This window comes from Panulirus ornatus, chromosome 36 (genome assembly GCF_036320965.1).
Source record: "Panulirus ornatus isolate Po-2019 chromosome 36, ASM3632096v1, whole genome shotgun sequence".
Taxonomy (NCBI): domain Eukaryota; kingdom Metazoa; phylum Arthropoda; class Malacostraca; order Decapoda; family Palinuridae; genus Panulirus; species Panulirus ornatus.
This window is the reverse complement of record NC_092259.1, coordinates 15,610,654-15,626,184: the sequence shown is the minus strand read 5'-3', so window position 1 is coordinate 15,626,184 and position 15,531 is coordinate 15,610,654. Positions and strand designations below refer to the sequence as shown.

The 15,531-nt window shown below is 41.9% G+C and overlaps 1 protein-coding gene across 5 annotated transcripts in view; it reads left to right on the top strand.

Annotated features, from left to right (window-relative positions):
- Nucleotides 1-15,531, top strand: part of LOC139760407 (uncharacterized) — a 114,617-nt gene that overhangs the window by 71,651 nt on the left and 27,435 nt on the right. For all 5 annotated transcript variants that reach the window (XR_011715333.1, XM_071683576.1, XM_071683577.1 and 2 more), the window contains one exon: nucleotides 6,208-7,024. Coding sequence is in view for 4 of the 5 variants with exons in the window: in XM_071683576.1 (XP_071539677.1) it covers nucleotides 6,208-7,024 (817 nt within the window). In the remaining variant the exon portion in view is untranslated. The remainder of the gene's footprint in view (nucleotides 1-6,207; nucleotides 7,025-15,531) is intronic.

The window sequence follows — 15,531 nt, the reverse complement described above, 5'->3', positions numbered from 1 at the left end:
AATTTGTTTATGGATGGGGTTGTTAGGGAGGTAAATGCAAGAGTTTTGGAAAGAGGGGCAAGTATGAAGTCTGTTGGGGATGAGAGAGCTTGGGAAGTGAGTCAGTTGTTGTTCGCTGATGATACAGCGCTGGTGGCTGATTCATGTGAGAAACTGCAGAAGCTGGTGACTGAGTTTGGTAAAGTGTGTGGAAGAAGAAAGTTAAGAGTAAATGTGAATAAGAGCAAGGTTATTAGGTACAGTAGGGTTGAGGGTCAAGTCAATTGGGAGGTGAGTTTGAATGGAGAAAAACTGGAGGAAGTGAAGTGTTTTAGATATCTGGGAGTGGATCTGGCAGCGGATGGAACCATGGAAGCGGAAGTGGATCATAGGGTGGGGGAGGGGGCGAAAATTCTGGGAGCCTTGAAGAATGTGTGGAAGTCGAGAACATTATCTCGGAAAGCAAAAATGGGTATGTTTGAAGGAATAGTGGTTCCAACAATGTTGTATGGTTGCGAGGCATGGGCTATGGATAGAGTTGTGCACAGGAGGATGGATGTGCTGGAAATGAGATGTTTGAGGACAATGTGTGGTGTGAGGTGGTTTGATCGAGTGAGTAACGTAAGGGTAAGAGAGATGTGTGGAAATAAAAAGAGCGTGGTTGAGAGAGCAGAAGAGGGTGTTTTGAAGTGGTTTGGGCACTTGGAGAGAATGAGTGAGGAAAGATTGACCAAGAGGATATATGTGTCGGAGGTGGAGGGAACGAGGAGAAGAGGGAGACCAAATTGGAGGTGGAAAGATGGAGTGAAGAAGATTTTGTGTGATCGGGGCCTGAACATGCAGGAGGGTGAAAGGAGGGCAAGGAATAGAGTGAATTGGAGCGATGTGGTATACCGGGGTTGATGTGCTGTCAGTGGATTGAATCAAGGCATGTGAAGCGTCCAGGGTAAACCATGGAAAGCTGTGTAGGTATGTATATTTGCGTGTGTGGACGTGTGTATGTACATGTGTATGGGGGGGGTTGGGCCATTTCTTTCGTCTGTTTCCTTGCGCTACCTCGCAAACGCGGGAGACAGCGACGAGGTATAAAAAAAAAAAAAAGATATATATATACCTATCCCTGGGGATAGGGGTGAAAGAATACTTCCCACGCATTCCTCGCGTGTCGTAGAAGGCGACTAGAGGGGACGGGAGCGTGGGGCCAGAAATCCTCCCCTCCTTGTATTTTTTAACTTTCTAAAATGGGAAACAGAAGAAGGTGTCACGCGGGGAGTGCTCATCCTCCTCGAAGGCTCAGACTGGGGTGTCTAAATGTTTGTGGATGAAACCAAGATGTGAAAAAAGGAGAGATAAGTAGTATGTTTGAGGAAAGGAACCTGGATGTTTTGGCTCTGAGTTAAACGAAGGTCAAGGGTAAAGGGTAAGAGTGGTTTGGGAATGTCTTAGGAGTAAAGTCAGGGGTTAGTGAGAGGACAAGAGCAAGGGAAGGAGTAGCAGTAGTCCTGAAACAGGAGTTGTGGGAGTATGTGATAGAATGTAAGAAAGTAAATTCTCGATTAATATGGGTAAAACTGAAAGTTGATGGAAAGAGATGGGTGATTATTGGTGCATATGCACTTGGGCATGAGAAGAAAGATCATGAGAGGCAAGTGTTTTGGGAGCAGCTGAATGAGTGTGTTAGTGGTTTTGATGCACGAGACCGGGTTATAGTGATGGGTGATTTGAATGCAAAGGTGAGTAATGTGGCAGTTGAGGGAATAATTGGTATACATGGGGTGTTCATTGTTGTAAATGGAAATGGTGAAGAGCTTGTAGATTTATGTGCTGAAAAAGGACTGGTGATTGGGAATACCTGGTTTAAAAAGCGAGATATACATAAGTATACGTATGTAAGTAGGAGAGATGGCCAGAGAGCGTTATTGGATTACATGTTAATTGACAGGCGCGCGAAAGAGAGACTTTTGGATGTTAATGTGCTGAGAGATGCAACTGGAGGGATGTCTGATCATTATCTTGTGGAGGCTAAGGTGAAGATTTGTATGGGTTTTCAGAAAAGAAGAGTGAATGTTGGGGTGAAGAGGGTGGTGAGAGTAAGTGAGCTTGAGAAGGAGACTTGTGTGAGGAAGTACCAGGAGTGACTGAGTACAGAATGGAAAAAGGTGAGAACAATGAAAGTAAAGGGAGTGGGGGAGGAATGGGATGTATTTAGGGAATCAGTGATGGATTGCGCAAAAGATGCTTGTGGCATGAGAAGAGTGGGAGGTGGGTTGATTGGAAAGGGTAGTGAGTGGTGGGATGAAGAAGTAAGATTATTAGTGAAAGAGAAGAGAGAGGCATTTGGACGATTTTTGCAGGGAAAAAATGCAATTGAGTGGGAGATGTATAAAAGAAAGAGACAGGAGGTCAAGAGAAAGGTGCAAGAGGTGAAAAAGAGGGCAAATGAGAGTTGGGGTGAGAGAGTATCATTAAATTTTAGGGAGAATAAAAAGATGTTCTGGAAGGAGGTAAATAAAGTGCGTAAGACAAGGGAGCAAATGGTAACTTCAGTGAATGGCGCAAATGGGGAGGTGATAACAAGTAGTGGTGATGTGAGAAGGACATGGAGTGAGTATTTTGAAGGTTTGTTGAATGTGTTTGATGATAGAGTGGCAGATATAGGGTGTTTTGGTCGAGGTGGTGTGCAAAGTGAGAGGGTTAGGGAAAGTGATTTGGTAAACATAGAAGAGGTAGTAAAAGCTTTGCGGAAGATGAAAGCCGGCAAGGCAGCAGGTTTGGATGGTATTGCAGTGGAATTTATTAAAAAAGGGGGTGACTGTATTATTGACTGGTTGGTATAGTTATTTAATGTATGTATGACTCATGGTGAGGTACCTGAGGATAGGCGGAATGCGTGCATAGTGCCATTGTACAAAGGCAAAGGAGATAAGAGTGAGTGCTCAAATTACAGAGGTATAAGTTTGTTGAGTATTCCTGGTAGATTATATGGGAGGGTATTGATTGAGAGGGTGAAGGCATGTACAGAGCATCAGATTGGGGAAGAGCAGTGTGGTTTCAGAAGTGGTAGAGGATGTGTGGATCAGGTGTTTGCTTTGAAGAATGTATGTGAGAAATACTTAGAAAAGCAAATGGATTTGTTTGTAGCATTTATGGATCTGGAGAAGGCATATGATAGAGTTGATAGAGATGCTCTGTGGAAGGTATTAAGAGTATATGGTGTGGGAGGTAAATTGCTAGAGGCAGTAAAAAGTCTTTACCAAGGATGTAAGGCATGTGTATGAGTAGGAAGAGAGGAAAGTGATTGATTCCCAGTGCATGTGTTTGTGGTAGGGGTGCGTGATGTCTCCATGGTTTTTTAATGTGTTTATGGATGGGGTTGTTAGGGGGTGAATGCAAGAGTTTTGGAGAGAGGGTCAAGTATGCAGTCTGTTGTGGATGAGAGAGCTTAGGAAGTGAGTCAGTTGTAGTTCGCTGATGATACAGTGCTGGTGCCTGATTTAGTTGAGAAACTGCAGAAGTTCGTGACTGAGTTTGGTAAAGTGTGTGAGAGAAGAAAGTTGAGAGTAGATGTGAATAAGAGTAAGGTTATTAGGTTCAGTAGGGTTGAGAGACAAGTTAACTGGGAGGTAAGTTTGAATGGAGAAAAACTGGAGGAAGTGAAGTGTCTTAGAGATTTGGGAGTGGGCTTAGCAGCGGATGGAAGCAGAAGTGAGTCACATGGTTGGGGAGGGGATGAAGGTTCTGGGAACATTGAAGAATGTGTAGAAGGTGAGAACATTATTTTGTAGAACAAAAATGGGTATGTTTGAAGGATTAGTGGTTCCAACAGTGTTACATGGTTGTGAGGCATGGGCTATAGATAGGGTTGTGCGGAGGAGGGTGGATGTGTTGGAAATGAAATGTTTGAGGACAATATGTGGTGTGAGGTGATTTGATCGAGTAGGTTATGAAAGGGTAAGAGAGATGTGTGGTAATAAAAAGAGTTTGGTTGAGAGAGCAGAAAAGGGTATGTTGAAATGTTTTGGACACATGGAGAGAATGAGTGAGTAAAGATTGACAAAGAGGATATATATCAGAGGTGGAGGGAAGAAGGAGAGACGGGAGACCAAATTGGAGGTGGAAGGATGGAGTGAAAAAGATTTTGAGCGATTGGGGCCTGAACATGCAGGAGGGTGAAAGGTGTGCAAGGAATAGAATGAATTGGAACGATGTGGTATACCGGGGCTGATTTGCTGTCAGTGGACTGAACGAGGGCATGTGAAGCATTTGGGGTACACCATAGAAAGGTCTATGGAGCCTGGATGTGGAAAGGGAGCTGTGGTTTCAATGCATTGTACATGACAGCTAGAGACTGTGAACGAATGTGGCTTTTTTTGTTCTTTCCTGGTGCTACCTTGCTGGAGGGGGAGGGCCATGTTATTTCATGTGTGACTGGGTGGCAACAGGAATGGATGGAGGCAGCAAGTATGAATATGTACATGTGCATATTGGAAAGGATCACAATTTTGTGCTTGATCAGGATATTCCTATGAGTCCATGGGGAAAATGAAACACGATAAGTTCCCAAGTGCACTTTCGTGTAATGATCACATCATCAGGGGAGACACAAGAGAGAAATATCAGTCTGTTGATGTACATCAAAGAGACGAAGCTAGGTTGCCATTTGGTAAACATGTGATTGTCCAAAACATACAATGAGCGTTCATAAACTTATATTTTACAAATTTTTTCAACATTATATTTATATGTCTGTGTATGTGTACGTTGAATTGTATATGTATATATGTGTATGTGTGGGCGTTTATGTATGTACATGTGTATGTGGGTGGCTAGAGCCATTCTTCGTTTGTTTCCTTGTGCTACCTCGCTAACGCGGGAGACGGCAAGTAAGTGTATTAAATGAATAACATATATACTTTCACAAACATATACATATATATACACATGTACATACTCATACTTGCTTGCCTTCATCCATTCCTGGTGCTACTCCACCCCACAAGAAACCGCATCAGTTTCCCATATCAGCAAAAGGGAATATTAATGCTTAAGTATTTTTTGCAAACTGATGAGTTTATTTATTTTTCTTGTGCCAGGACATTAAGCAGTGCAATTCCCTCTTGTTTATATCTTACTTCCTCTTCCAATGTTCTGTATATCCTTGATTTAGAGGAATTTGCAACTGTAAAGAACAACACTGAGCTGTATCTTTTGTCTCCTGTTTTATAAGTCTTACAAATATTTGCTGGCATAAGATTGTTCCCTATTGTTGTAAGACTTTTGATTCCCTTTTCTTACTCATTATTTCGTGCTTTACCTTTAAAACATTGCTGCTACAATATCTTTTTATTGTTCTCGGTTCAAAGCTTACGGGTATCTTTTCTCACATTTCAGTCAAAGTTTTGATAATCTTTGCATTTTGACATATTTTATTCAACATAACAGTATCATCCCCTTCCATCTAGTCTTTAATAGTTTCACCTAGTGGCAATATTTTGGATGGATATCTTTTTCCTTGCATAGCTTTTTCAGTATTTTGTTAACAGTATCGGTGTCCAAATGTCTATTAAGTGTTATGATTATCCAAGGTCATCCTGCTGATTTGTTTTGACTTTTCCAGTCTTTGAATTATTGCCATGAGACTGTATGTATACATAGCTTTGTATACTGGACCACAGGCTTCCATTTTGTACTTTCTAAGGCATAGATATTTGTTTTGAAGCTGTTATCTATGTAGAAGTTGTAGGAAGCTGCAGCTGTATTTGTGCTACATATCAAGCTCATGGGGGTTGGGACACATGTACACAGCTCATGAGAGTGGTGGCTGAAATAATACCTGAACAGAGAGAGAGGGAAGCAACATGAGGGTCTTGTCACCATTTCTTGGTTCTTGTTTATCTCTGACATTGCCTCTTATTTTTCATTCTGAGCTCTATTTTTCTTTGTTTCTGGAGTGTTTGCTTTTGTTTGTATATAGAGATCCAGTTTTAAAACTTTAGAAAGCAATTTTGTTTAAAGGCAAATTTAATTTTCGTCTTATTTCAGAATTGATTTCAACTTTACAGAGCTGTATTGATATGTCACCTGAAATAGGCTTTATCATTTCAAACCTTAACTGTTGGCACTGTCTTTTCCTAAGAAACAATACAGTTTACAGTTTTTCATCAAGAGAATTCTAGATATATAGAAGTTGACATAGTCATTATAGATGTATTTTTTCATATCTTTCAGATTTTGGATGAAGTCAGCTATGAGCAACAGACAATGGAGAGTGATGACCCAGGAACTATTATGAATCTATTGGAGCCAAGCTCAGAGGAAACAAGTCAAGATGGCTCATATGTTGCAAAGGCCAAAATAGATTTTGATCCCTCCAGCTTATCAGTAGATGAAAATCGTTTAGCCTCAGCTGAAGCTTTACTTGATAACCTCATTCAAAGTGTCTGTGATGTAGATAGTGATTCTTCGCAACCCAAAGATACTAAAGAATCTGACATTGATAATAATATTGATGCAAAGTATGATACGAGACAAACAATTGCTTCTGCAGTTAACAGTCCAGTATCTAAGCTTCCTTTCCAGTTAAGTGATAATATGAAGAAAGGGTTATCTATGTTGGCTTTTCCCTCTAAAAAGTCTCATTCTCGAAAGAAGGGTATAACTACATCTCGTGCCACATCAAACTCTAGAATCACAATAGGTGAAGCTTTAGAAAAAGCACAGGATGCAAGAAAGAACATGGTTAGTGTTTTAAAAGGGACAGATGGAGCAGAAACTGATGAGGGAAGCACTGCCACAGATACCAAAGCCCAGCATCCTACCAGTGTTAGTCCTGTTGTGACAAATGCAAAGGAAACGGGAAACTCTAAGATGGATATGATGAAGGAGATAGTACACTCAGGGAAAAGTACTGTAGACACAAGAGACACAGTTGGAGAAAAGGAAAATTGGAGTAACACTGCCACAATGTCTGCTTATAGTGTACCACCTTTGTTTAAAAGTTCACCTAATAACCAGCATGTTAAAGCAGCTGTCACAAGCAAAGAAGGTGAGAATGAAATGTTACTCATACTTTTTTCTTATGTTTTGATTTTCTTATTTAGTTCTTTTTAAGCACAATTGTATACATTATAGTGCACCAAAACAGAGCATAGCATGTTTATCTTGACTGCTTCATATGCCCTGATTTGGCCCATTTAGAGCACGTCACCTTACATATATCGCATTGATCCAAGCCACTCTGAACATTGAGACCACCCTTACTCCAAACCCTCTTTCAATCCATCTTTCCACCCCTTTTGTCTTCTCCTCCTTTCTAACTCTGCTTCTAACATGTACATCTTTGTCAGTTTTTCTTTGCTCTTCTCTACAGGTTCATACCATTTCAATGTCTCCTGCACCTTGTACTGCACTTACTACCAGATCTCATTCTTATGCCATGATTCTTTACTTGATCATACCACCTCACACCTCATTGATTCTCAAGCGTTTCCTTTCCAATGTTTCCACTTCCTTTTGTTCTTTTGCATTTAGGACCCATGCTTCACATCCCTGCAACACTGTCAGGACTACTGTACCGTCAAACATACCCACATTTGCTCTGACAGACATTGACCTTTCCTTCCACACACTTATCTGTGCACACACGACTTCAGACCTCTCATTCACCTTATGACTCACTTGAGCCTCCATGGCTCCATCTGCTGTCAAGTCCACTCCCAGGTATCTAAAGCCTCTCTCATAGCATCCTTTCTCATTTTCTGTTTGCATCTCAGTACTTTTGTTCACATTCACCTCCAACCCACTCTTTTCATACCTTTACGAACTTTGTCACCAGCTTCTGGGGTTTCTCTCTTTGAGTCTGGCATGAGAGCTATGTCATCTGTAAACAGCAGCTGATTCACCATTCATGTTCCCACATCCCCAGTATGTTTAAGACCTGCCCCTTGCCTTAAGACCTTTGAGTTCCTCTCCTTTACAACATTGTCCATGAACAGATCAAACACTCATCCTTGATACCAACCCAGCTTCTTTGAGAACCACTCACACTCCTTCCTTCCTACATGCACACTTACTCTGTTGTCCAACTGAAAACTTTTCGATGGATTTGATAACTTTTGATTTACTTCCTACATTTGTTGCACCTTTACACAAGGCATCTCTGTCAATCCTTTGATATACTTTTTCCAAATCCATAAATGTTTATCATACAAAGTCTTCCAAGCAAACACCTGGTCCACACATCCTTTACCTCTTGAATTCACATTGCTCATTGCAGTCAGATGTGATGAGCATGCCACCACCCTCTCCCATACATCTTACCAGATATATTTAACTAACTTGTAGCTCTGGAATTCAAGTATTTGCTTTTGTTATTCTTTTTTGTTATACTTTGTTGCTGTCTCCCGTGTTAGTGAGGTAGCACAAGGAAACATACGAAAGAATGGCCCAACCCACCCATATACACATGTATATTTATAAATGCCCACACACGCACATATACATACCTCTACATTTCAACGTATACATACATTTACATACACAGACATATACATGTGTACACATGTACATAATCATACTTGCTACCTTCATCCATTCCCATTGCCACCCTGCCATTCGTGAAATCCCCACCCCCAGCACACGCACGAGGATGTGCTAGGAAAATAAAACAAAGGCCACATTCGTTCGCACTCAGTCTCTAGCTGTCATGTGTTATGCACTGAAACCACAGCTCCCTTTCGACATCCTGGCCCCAGAAAACTTTCCATGGTTGACCCAGACGCTTCACATGCCCTGGTTCAATCCATTGACAGCATGTCCACCCCGGTATACCACATCGTTCCAGTTCACTCCATTCCTTGCATGCCTTTCACCCTCCTATATGTTCAGGCCCCAATCGCTCAAAATCTTTTTCACGCCATCCCTCCACCTCCACTTTAGTCTTCCACTTCTCGTTCCCTCCACTTCTGACACATATATCTTTGTCAATCTTTCCTCTCTCATTTTCTCCATGTGACCACACCATTTCAGTACACCCTCTTCTGCTCTCTCAACCACACTCTTTTTATTACCACACATCTCTCATACCTTTTCATTACTTACTCAATCAGATCACCTCACACCACATGTTGTCCTCAAACATTTCATTTCCAACACATCCATCCTCCTCCGCACAACCCTGTCTACAGCCCATGCCTCGCAACCATATAACATTGTTGGAACCACTGTTCCTTCAAACATACCCAATTTTGCTCTTCGAGATAATGTTCTTGCCTTCCATACATTTTTCAATGCTCCCAGATCTTACGCCCTCTCCTCCACCCTTTGACTCACTTCCGCTTCCATGGTTCCATCCGCTACTAAATCCACTCCCAGATATCTAAAACTCTTCACTTCCTCCAGTTATTCTCCATTCAAACTTACCTCCCAATTAACTTGTCTCTTATCCCTACTAAACTTAGTAACACAGTCACCCCCTATTTTAATAAATTCCACAGCAATACCATCCAAACCCACCAGCCTTGCTGGCTTTCATCTTCCGCAAAGCTTTCACTACCTCTTCTCTGTTCACCAAACCATTCTCCCCGACCCTCTCACTTTGCACACCACTTCGACCAAAACACCCTATATCTGCTTCTATCATCAAACACATTCAATAAACCTTCAAAATACTCATTTACTCTCAGCTTTCTTCTTTCAAACAATTTATCAAACTCAGTCACCAACTTCTGCCGTTTCTCACCCGAATTAGCCACCAGCGCTGTATCATCAGCGAACAACAACTGACTCACTTCCCAGGCCCTCTCATCCACAACAGACTGCATACTTGCCCCCTCTCTCGAAAACTCCTGCATTCACCACCCTAACCACCCCATCCATAAACAGATTTAACAACCATGGAGACATCACGCACCCCTGCCGCAAACCAACATTCACTGGGAACCAATCACTTTCCCCTCTTCCTACTCATACACATGCCTTACATCCTCGATGAAAACTTTTCACTGCTTATATCAACTTACCTCCCACACCATATATTCTTAATACCTTCCACAGAGCATCTCTGTCAGCTCTATCATATGCATTCTCCAGATCCATAAATGCTACGTCCAAAGCCATCTGTTTTTCTAAGTATTTCTCACATAAATTCTTCAAAGCAAACATCTGATCCACACATCCTCTAACACTTCTGAAACCACAGTGCTCTTCCCCAATCTGATGCTCTGTACATGCCTTTGCTCTCTTAATCAATACCCTCCCATATAATTTCCCAGGAATACTCAGCAAACTTATACCTCTGTAATTTGAACACTCACCTATATCCGCTTTGCCTTTGTACAGTGGCACTGTGCATGCATTCTGCCAATCCTCAGGCACTTAACCATGAACCATACGTACATTGAATATCCTCACCAACCAGTCAACAACATGGTCACCCCCTATTTTAATAAATTCCACAGCAATACCATCCAAACGGGCCAGCCTTGCTGGCTTTCATCTTCCACAAAGCTTTCACTAACTCTTCTCTGTTTACCAAACCATTCTCCCTGACCCTCTCACTTTGCACACCACCTCGACCAAAACACCCTATATCTGCTAAAGTCATCAAACACATTCAACAAACCTTCAAAATACTCACTCTGTCTCCTTTTCACTTCACCACTACTTGTTATTACCTCCCCATTAACCCTCTTCACTGATGTTCCCATTTGTTCTCTTGTCTTAGCACTTTATTTACCTCCTTCCAAAACATCTTTTTATTCTCCCTAAAATTTAAAGATACTCTCTTACCCCAACTCTCATTTGCCCTCTTTTTAACCTCTTGCACCTTTCTCTTTACCTCCTGCCTCTTTCTTTTGTACATCTCCCAGTCATTTGCACTATTTCCCTGCAAAAATTGTCTAAATGCCTCTCTCTTCTCTTTCACTAACAATCTTACTTCTTCATCCCACCACTCACTACCCTTTCTAATCTGCCCACCTCCCACCATTCTCATGCCACAGGCATCTTTTGCATGAGCCATCACTGTTTCCCTAAATACATCCCATTCTTCCTCCACTCCCCTTATGTCCTTTGCTCTCACCTTTTTCCATTCTGCACTCAATCTCTCCTGGTACTTCCTCACGCAAGTCTCCTTCCCAAGCACTTTTACTCTCACCACTCTCTTCTCCCCAACATTCTCTCTTCTTTTCTGAAAACCTCTACAAATCTTCACCTTCACAAGATTATGATCAGACAGTTCTCCAGTTGCCCTTCTCACCACATTAATATCCAAAAGTCTCACTTTCACGGACCTATCAATTGACACGTAATCCAATAACGCTCTTTGGCCATCTCTCCTACTTACATTTGTATACCTATGTATTTTTTTTTCTTTTTTTTTTACTGTCTCCTGCATTTGCGAGGTAGCGCAAGGAAACAGACGAAAGAAATGGCCCAACCCACCCCATACACATGTATATACATACACGTCCACACACGCAAATATACATACCTACACAGCTTTCCATGGTTTACCCCAGACGCTTCACATGCCCTGATTCAATCCACTGACAGCACGTCAACCCCGGTATACCACATCGATCCAATTCACTCTATTCCTTGCCCTCCTTTCACCCTCCTGCATGTTCACGCCCCGATCACACAAAATCTTTTTCACTCCATCTTTCCACCTCCAATTTGGTCTCCCACTTCTCCTTGTTCCCTCCACCTCCGACACATATATCCTCTTGGTCAATCTTTCCCCACTCATTCTCTCCATGTGCCCAAACCATTTCAAAACACCCTCTTCTGCTCTCTCAACCACGCTCTTTTTATTCCCACACATCTCTCTTACCCTTACGTTGCTTACTCGATCAAACCACCTCACACCACACATTGTCCTCAAACATCTCATTTCCAGCACATCCATCCTCCTGCGCACAACTCTATCCATAGCCCACGCCTCGCAACCATACAACATTGATGGAACCACTATTCCTTCAAACATACCCATTTTTGCTTTCCGAGATAATGTTCTCGACTTCCACACATTCTTCAAGGCTCTCAGGATTTTCGCCCCCTCCCCCACCCTATGATCCACTTCTGCTTCCATGGTTCCATCCGCTGCCAGATCCACTCCCAGATATCTAAAAGACTTTACTTCCTCCAGTTTTTCTCCATTCAAACTTACCTCCCAATTGACTTGACCCTCAACCCTACAGTACCTAATAACCTTGCTCTTATTCACATTTACTCTTAACTTTCTTCTTTCACACACTTTACCAAACTCAGTCACCAGCTTCTGCAGTATACCTATGTATATATCTTTTTAAACCAGTTATTCCCAGTTACCAGTCCTTTTTCAGCACAAAAATCTCCAAGCTCTTCACCTTTTCCATTTACAACACTGAACACCCCATGTACACCAATTATTTCCTCAATTGCCACATTACTCACCTTTGCATTTGAATCACCCATCACTATAACTTGGTCTCGTGCATCAAAGGTGCTAACACACTCACTCAGCTGCTCCCAAAACGCTTGCCTCTCATGATCTTTCTTCTCATGACCAAGTGCATAGGCACCAATAACCACCCATCTCTCTCCATCCACTTTCAGTTTTACCCATATCAATCTAGAGTTTACTTTCATGCACTCTATCACATACTTCCACAACTCCTGCTTTAGGAATAGTGCTACTCCTTCCTTAACTTGTCCTCTCACCAACCCTTGGCTTTACTCCCAAGACATTCCCAAACCACTCTTCCCCTTTACCCTTTAGCTTCGTTTCACTCAGAGGCAAAACATCCAGGTTCCTTTCCTCAAACATACTACCTATCTCTCCTTTTTTCTCATCTTGGTTACATCCACACACATTTAGACACCCCAATCTGAGCCTTCGAGGAGGATGAGCACTCCTTGCTTGACTCCTTCTGTTTCCACTTTTAGAAAGTTTAAATACAAGGAGGGGAAGGTTTCTAGCCCCCACTCCTGTCCCCTTTAGTCGCCTTCTGCGACACGTGGGGAATGCTTGGGAAGTATTCTTTCTCCCCTATCCCCAGGGTTAAGATAATACGAACAAATATTGAAAACAGATTAATCTTCGCCTTACATTTTATGTTTGTAATAGCTCACCCTTTTGGACCCCACTTCTTATTCCCCCAGGCTTCCCTTCCTTCCCACCCCTGTACTGTTTCTGTACCTAATAGATACAGTGCAAGGTAAGCAGCAGCAGTGAATGTGTCCATGGATCTTAGTGGTTGACAGTTGCCTGTTATCTGGCAGGGAAAGAATCTATTAAGATTCATGAACTTTGTAATTAGTGTGAATAAACCTAAATAAAATGCTATATAAAGGACAGATATATGGTGTTCTTTTTTCTCAAAATAAATAGAACCAGATCTGAAATAGGACAGATTGTCCTTAAAAGGACAGACCTTGTCATGCACTGTGGATTTAGCCGTATCGGTGGTCGCCGGTAAGGCTGCTCAGTATCATCGTCAACTCAACAGCATTCACTTCTCTGACTTCTCTCTTACGGTCTGGTATCAGCACGTTGACTTACAACTGTACAAGACCACAGCAGACCATAGTCCATGGAACACCAAGACATTGAGACTGCCTCTGTCTCAGGCACTTCTGAATCTTAGTGTTTGGCAGAGACTTCTCAGCCATCTGACAGCCAGGTAGCCACCAGCCAGGATCAGGAGCCTTTCCAAGACCCCTGGCCCCACCTGGAGCACTGCTTCAAGCTCATATGTCAGGACAAGGACAACAACAAGGTACTGTGTTTTGAAAATAGTGCCAAAAATGCCACCCAACCAAGAAAATTGTTAGAGGCCATGTCACCTGTGGCTGGCTCAGGTAATGTTGTCAAGCAGAAGGACAAGAAACTTGTCAACACCTGGATGGACACTGATGGGAAGGAGGGCATGGCCAACTCCGACTTCATGGGGGAGATCTTCACCAACCTCTTCCTGAGGTACAACATGCCCATTCTGTCCTCTGCCACTGTGGAATGGCTTTTCTCTCTCTGCAAGGTCATCCTGAGGCCTAAGAGATCAAGACCGTGAGCTGGGCCTTACTTTAAGAAGTTTGTCTTCCTGAAGGCCAACTAGCACATAATGCAAGATTGTGACTCATAGACTCTAAAAAGACTCATTGTCATAATGTCATTATTATATCATTTTAAATTTTTTCTTTTTTTTACATTTTGAGTTTACTAATCACCAATTCTGAGTTTGTATATAAGTATTATACCGGTAGGTATGCTTGATAGTTTAATAGATATAGCTAAATATCAAACTAACCTTTCAGTTCCCACCATAATAATTATCTGGTAAATTAAAATTAAGTTCATAGTATTGGTTTGGTTACAAGGATTTCAAAACAGTACAGCTTTTAATAGAAATTCAAATGATCATCAAGCAAAAAAGCTGCAAAACTTTTAGAGAATCTTACTTAATCTTAGATTTAGCATGAATAAGCGTTTTCTATGGGTTTTGAAGTATTTTTCCTAGTTTTTTTATTTTTATGTATTTTATATTTTTTTTCATTATACTTTGTCGCTGTCTCCCGCGTTGGCAAGGTTGCGCAAGGAAACAGACGAAAGAATGGCCCAACCCACCCAAATACACATGTATATACATACACACCCACACATGCACCTATACATACCCATACATTTCAATGTGTATTATTATTATACTTTGTTGCTGTCTCCCGCATTAGCAAGGTAGTGCAAGGAAACAAACTAAAGAATGGCCCAACCCACCCACATACACATGTATATACATAAATGCCCACACATGCACATATACATACCTATACATTTCAATGTATTCATACATATACATACACAGACATATACATATATACACATGTATATATTCATACATGCTGCCCTCAGCCATTCCTGTTGCCACCCATGAAATGTGCACGAGGTAGCACTAGGAAAAGACAACAAAGGCCACATTCGTTTACACTCAGTCTCTAGCTGTCATGTGTAATGCACCGAAACCACAGCTTTATATATTATTTATTATACTTTGTCGCTGTCTCCCACGTTGGTGAGGTAGCGCAATGAAACAGATGAAAGAGTGGCCTAACTCACCCACATACACATGTATATACATAAGTGCCCACACATGCACATTACGTACCTATGCATTTCAACTTATACATCTTTCTTGCTTTCAAACTATTCGCCATTTCCCGCATTAGCGAGGTAGCGTTAAGAACAGAGAACTGGGCCTTTGAGGGAATATCCTCACCTGGCCCTCTTCTCTGTTCCTTCTTTTGGAAAATTAAAAAAAAATAATAATGAGAGGGGAGGATTTCCAGCCCCCCGCTCCCTCCCCTTTTAGTCGCCTTCTACGACACGCAGGGAATACGTGGGAAGTATTCTTTCTTTCTTTTCTTTCAAACTATTCGCCATTTCCTGCGTTAGTGAGGTAATGCTAAGAACAGAGAACTGGGCCTTTGAGGGAATATCCTTACCTGGCCCCCTTCTCTGTTCCTTCTTTTGGAAAATTAAAAAAGATAATGAGGGGAGGATTTCCAGCCCCCCGCTCC